The sequence below is a fragment of the Microcaecilia unicolor genome, chromosome 4, assembly GCF_901765095.1.
Source record: "Microcaecilia unicolor chromosome 4, aMicUni1.1, whole genome shotgun sequence".
Lineage (NCBI taxonomy): Eukaryota > Metazoa > Chordata > Amphibia > Gymnophiona > Siphonopidae > Microcaecilia > Microcaecilia unicolor.
Genome location: NC_044034.1, coordinates 9,796,350 through 9,802,349, shown reverse-complemented (window position 1 = coordinate 9,802,349; position 6,000 = coordinate 9,796,350). Strand labels below are relative to the sequence as shown.

The 6,000-nt window shown below is 46.2% G+C and overlaps 1 protein-coding gene across 2 annotated transcripts in view; it reads left to right on the top strand.

Annotated features, from left to right (window-relative positions):
* The first annotated feature begins 268 nt into the window (after positions 1 to 268).
* LOC115468289 (E3 ubiquitin-protein ligase TRIM39-like) overlaps positions 269 to 6,000 on the top strand; it is a 49,793-nt gene continuing 44,061 nt past the window's right edge. The window contains exon 1 of one of the 2 annotated variants that reach the window (XM_030199908.1): positions 269 to 1,096. In XM_030199908.1, the coding sequence (XP_030055768.1) occupies positions 683 to 1,096 (414 nt within the window). In that variant the 5' untranslated portion in view covers positions 269 to 682. The remainder of the gene's footprint in view (positions 1,097 to 6,000) is intronic. The other variant, XM_030199909.1, reaches the window with a different exon arrangement.

Genomic DNA, 6,000 nt, shown 5'->3' with positions numbered 1-6,000 from the left:
TCTCCCTCCCCCTCCCCCCTTGGAGTCCAGTCCTTCAGTGTTAAGTTTCCTGCTGTTCTGTGTTACAGAGAGAGTGAGGGCATCTCTCTCCCCTCCCCCCTCTGAGTCCTTCACTGTTACAGAGAGAGGGATTTCGTGCTGTGCTGTTTTCCTTCACTCATGGGGAAACCGGATATCTCTGGCGCTTCACACTTCCGGCTGGAGGCTTCATAGAACGTTGGTCTAGATAATGGGCTAGGAACCCCAGATCCTTGTTAAGTCCTTTCTGTTGGGTGTTAAAATATTCAATCATTCTGACTTCAAAGGTCTTACGTTCTTGTATGGTTTTAAAGTTATAATGTGAAATGGAAACTGAATTCCTGCCTCACTTTTGCAAAAGCTGCCCCCTTCCTGAGATCTTTGCTTGCTGCAGAGCTGGGATATGTCCCTGCCCCAGGATCCATCTTACACACAGGAAAGTTCATGGGAAGAGGTTGCTGTTCTCCCTGCAGCTCCCAGACCCCTGGGTCTCTGTAGCTGGGAAAAAAAGGGAGGAACTAGGAGACAGGAAGGAGGGCAGACAGCCCTGGTGTCTGCAAATTACACAAAGTCCCTGGCAAAGATCCTGTTCCACACAGACACTCCTTTATTTTGAAGATGTGAAACAGAAACTGAATTCTTACTCTCATTTCCTCTAAGAAGCATGGCAGCTGCAAATGCTGCTGAGAGTCTGCGAGATGAAGCTTCTTGTTCTATCTGTCTGGATTATTTCAAAGATCCAGTGATGACAGACTGTGGACACAACTTCTGTCGCTCCTGTATCACTCAGAGCTGGGAGGGGAGAGACACAGACTTCCCCTGTCCCCAGTGCAGAAAAAGATCCAGGCAGAGGAACCTCAGATCTAACAGGCAGCTGGCAAATGTGACAGAAATAGCACAAAAGCTTAGTGAGACTTCAGTGAGACCCAAAGAGGAGAATTTGTGTGAGGAACATGAAGAGAAACTGAAGCTGTTTTGTGAAGAGGATCAGAAAATGATCTGCCTGATTTGTAGAGAGTCCAGAGATCACAAATCTCACACCGTGATCCCAATAAAGGAAGCTGTGGAGGAATACAAGGTGAGTGTCAGTAGCTTTAGTATAACAGTGTGTCCTGGGGTCACAATCTCATACTGTTGCAGGAATTACCACTATTGTTAGCAGAATCTGTGGTACTTCAGGAGTCAAACAGCACACACCAGAATGAGAGAGAAATCTTCTTTATTTGCCAGCAAACAAAGTAGGACATCAGCTCTAGCTCTCTTCTTCAGCTCTCTGGATCTTATGGCTTCTGTCTCAGCTCCTTCTCTTCTCTTCTTAGCTCTCTCCTTCTTCCTTCTGACGTAAGCTGCTTCTGCTCCCAGTTATATACAGTTCTAAACCCCTCTAGCCCCCCTTACTTTCCAGATGGTAAAGAATAGATTGATTACCCTGTCTGAACCAATCATCTCTACACATATATTCAAAATATCAGTTACATAGGTTTCAGACATTTCCTAAACTGACCTATGACCTGGGGCCTCTCACACTAGACAATATGGCACCTATCTCTAGCATTTTATTATGATTAAATTCTCAGCTAACTTCATAACTTAGGTTCATTGAGGGGCTAAGGGGCCAGTCTTGCTTAATGGCATACATATCAGTTATTACTTTCAGGACCAGTCCTACACTTACCTATAATTCATCAAGACTTTCCCTGACCTCTTTCACCTAGCTAGGACTGTGGATAATTCAAACCAGATGCTGACCTTTTAAACTCTTACTTGAAAAGTCAGGCAAAGATATAACACTGGATTGAAAAGATATTCTACATAGAATTATTAATTACACAGAATAAAACATATTCTAAAATAAGCATAAATCAGAATTCCTTATAAGACAAAAATCTAAATACTTATAATGGTATCTATAATATCTAGAATATCTATATCTAACCTATTTCCTTCTAATCCTTTTAAAACTACAGTATGTCTTGCTTTGCTGATCCTCTCAAGATTTAATGGCCTCCAGATGTGGTAAAATAATATCTATGAACTAGCCTTAACCATCCATCACTCACAAGGGGTCAAAGAAAGTTTCTCTCTCTGACCTTTCTAACCTTTAGCCTAGCAAAAGCTAGATTTCTAAGTAATTAAAACCATATGGCATTCCTCCATCACTTGCAAAACTGAAAAGTTAAAATAGAATTAACAAATATAATTTCTCTGCCCACGCTGCCTCATTCCCCCCTTTGAGACTAAAATCAGCTTATGCAGAGATAAGTCTCACAACTCAAACTCTGGGGATTATAGTGATCCTAACTAGGAATAGGCTTGTGAATCACCATTACCCTACTCGTTAAAGTCCGACGGCATACTGCCGAAGCACATGAGGCTAGGAAACAAAACAACAATCCTGCTAAAACTAAAACTATTAGGGAAATGAACAAGGGACGTATCCATGAGGTCAATGACCACCACCAGGAGGTAAGGTCTAATCCTCCTCGGTAATCCTCCACATTAAGGCTAGCCAACTGTAGGACTTTATCCATGGCATGCCTAACTACATGCGTCCTATTTATGACAATAGTACAGCACTCTGAAGAATTTAGCACTGTGCAGAGGCCACCCTGGGCTGCAAAGAGGTAGTCAAGGCCCATACGGTTATACCGAGAAACTACACTCAATTCATTAATTTGATCCTGCAATGCATTGACTACCACGTTCAGCTCATGAACTACACCATGGAGTAGGGACTGAAGTCTCCAGGTAGCCATGCCTAGTTCAGTAATACCCGCTACCGGGCCCCCAATTGGAATCCAGGCCGTGGCAGAAAGGGCCACAAGTCTCTTTTTAGTCAGAGGATAAGTAGAGTTGATATACTGGAGGGCTAATTCAATCGCCTCATCCTCTGTGGCAACGGAAGAGGGTAAGGACAAGGCCTCTCGCTTAGAGCGGTGCGGGGATGGTGGCCTGAGAAGAGGAATAACTTTAGGAAAATAATTCAAGGTTACCAATACACAAAAATCATACGTGGGGGGAAGAATCATGTGGAGGACATTATCACAGAGCCAGTAATGACCAAGGAGAGGGTGAGGAAAGTTCCCAATAAATGTTGGCTCAGGCTGGACAAGGTACTTAGGATGCCCATAATGCGAGCCCCTATCCCAGGGAGAACGAAGACGAAATGGAGACTTTGCACACCATAAGTGCCAATCCCCAATTGTGACAGGCTGCTCATTTGTTATAAACTCTTCATACCCCGGGGACTTATGAAAGTAGAAAATAAGCCGGGACACTATAGTCCTCTCAGTGGTACGCTTAGGAGCCAGATAATCACCTGGGTCATAATCTGCAGGTACGGTAGTAGGGCACATAGGAGTACCTGGAGAAACTACCCACACAGATTCCCCTTTCTCTGGGAGAACATTAGTATAGTTACAGGGAATGGGAAGAACAGTTGAGATGTTTCTTGTTAAACAAAACACTCCCGAAGCTGGATAGGGAGACGTAAAGACTGGCCTTAGAGAAGATTCAGAGGGGGAGGTAGCATTATAAAAGGACCACCAAGTATAATCCTGGCTCCAAGGACCTGAACTCGAAAAGTAGGGAGGTATAAGAGCTGTAAGCGGCACAGGGACAGGAACAGCTGGGACATCTGTGGTATAAGGAGAAAATCGGGAACACACAATACAAGGGGAAGTAATCTTTGCCTGGCTAATTAGTTCCTGGACAGAGTGTAGCCAAAGGTTGGAGCGAGTTGGGGTATTAGGAACAAGGAGGCAAGGAGTAGAAAACAACAAAAGCACCCAAACTACTAACATTTTCTTTCTTCCTAATCTAAAACAAATACAGCAAACTAATTAAGCAATAATATTCCAACAGTCTGTGCTAGTCACAGATTACTCTAATATAATGTTCTCAGTCTTTGAGTTCTTATACCAGTTGGGATAGAACCTCAACTGACAAGGATCAAGCTCTCAAATTCCAGGAAAGCCAGAATCAGGCAAGAAAGAGTCTCAGTGTGAAGCCGAAGTTCAGCAGCTCCTGCAGTATGCAGTTGACCCTTCTTTTCAGCTAGTAGATTCTTTGGTTCGGGTCAAGCGCAACTTCAATGGCTCCGCTGGATCACTTTCTGCTCTCCACTGTTTAGGCTCTGTCTGATCCGTGCTGGGCTCAGTCTGGTCAGCAGACTTGATTCGAGACCAATGGACCCATGGAGTTATCCCTGCGACTTTCACAGCTGTAGGGGTAGAAAGCAAAACAGTAAAAGGTCCTTTCCATCGGGGCCCCAAAGGCTGGAGCCTCCAGTCTTTCACCCAAACTCTATCCCCTGGCAGGAAGGAATGTACCTGGGCCTGGAAGGGGACAGGGTTTATTTCTCTCACATAAGACTGAAGCTCAGAAATTATCCTGCCCAAGAGGGCTACCTGCTCCTGCACCTGGGCAGACTAAAGTCCCTATGTCTCCCTTAATTCCCTGCAAAATGGCTGGGGGCTTCCCATACACAATTTCAAAGGGAGAGAGGGCTGTTCCTTTAGTTGGGGTGCATCGGAGGTGGAAGAGGGCTAGTGGCAGTGCCTGTGGCCATTTCAGTTGGGTTTCCTGACAAATCTTTGCTAGGCTATTTTTCAAGGTTCTGTTTGCCCGCTCAACCTGCCCTGAACTCTGGGGACGGTAGGCACAATGCAATTTCCAGGTAATGCGCAATGCGCGGGACAGGGCCTGAAGTGTGGCTTCAACAAAGGCGGGACCATTATCTGAGCCTATGGCAAGGGGCAGTCCATACCTGGGGATAACATTCCTAAGGAGGGCTCGAGCTACTTCTGTGGCTTTCTCAGTGACTCTAGGATATGCTTCCACCCACCCAGAAAAAGTGCAGACCATAACCAAGAGGTATCGGAGCCTACCGCTCCTGGGCATTTCTGTGAAGTCTACGACTAGGGACTCAAAGGGTGTTAGTCCTCTGGACTGAACTCCTGGTGGAATACGGGGTCCCTGACGAGCATTATTCTGGGCACAGAGAGTACATCGGGCAGAGGCAGTGGCAACCAGACTATCCAATCCTTCCAAGACCACTACTCGACTGAGTAGGCGGGCTAGTGCTGTTTTCCCTAAGTGTGACAGGTCATGAGCTTGAGACACTACCGGCCAAGCTAGGTGGCGTGGCACCAGAACTCTGGTATCAGGGAGATGTAACAAGCCATCAGGTCTCCTTACTGCACCTTCTTCTTGAGCCCATTTCTCTTCCGTTTGGGTGTACATAGGTGTCCATTCTTGCAGTCGAATTTGGAACAGGGGGGTCACAGTACTTGCTGGGGGTCCTCGAGCAGCTTCCTTGGCCACCCGATCAGCATGGCGGTTCCCTCGGGCCACTGGAGTATCTATCCTTTGGTGTCCCCGGCAGTGAATGACAGCTACCTTTTTAGGGGCCCAAACAGCCTCTAGCAACTGCAGTATTTCGGGTCCATACTTAACAGGTTGGCCTGCAGCATTTATGAGTCCCTTTTCCTTATACAAAGCTCCATGAGCGTGTAGAGTTGTGAAGGCCTACTTGGAATCAGTATAAATGTTGGTCACCAGTCCTGCTGCTAGCTCCAGAGCTCGTATGAGGGCCACAAGTTCTGCTTTCTGGGCTGAAGTTCCTTGGGGCAGGGCCCTTGCTTCTATCACCTTGTCCTCTGTCACCACAGCATAGCCTGCCAATCGCTTAGAGTTCTCCACGTAACTGCTTCCATCTGTGAAATAAATTACATCTGGGTCCCTCCAAGGAACATCTTTGAGATCTGGTCGACTGGAGTACACTTCATCCATGGTTTGGATACAGTCATGATCCGGTGGTCCCTCAGATGCTGGCAAAAGAGTGGCGGGATTGAATGTAGCCACTGTTTCCAGGTGTATCCGTGGATTCTCACATAAGCTGGCTTGGTACTTAACCATGCGGCTATTTGTAAACCAGTGGTTGCCCTTGTACTCCATGAGGGTGAGAACTGCGTGGGGGAC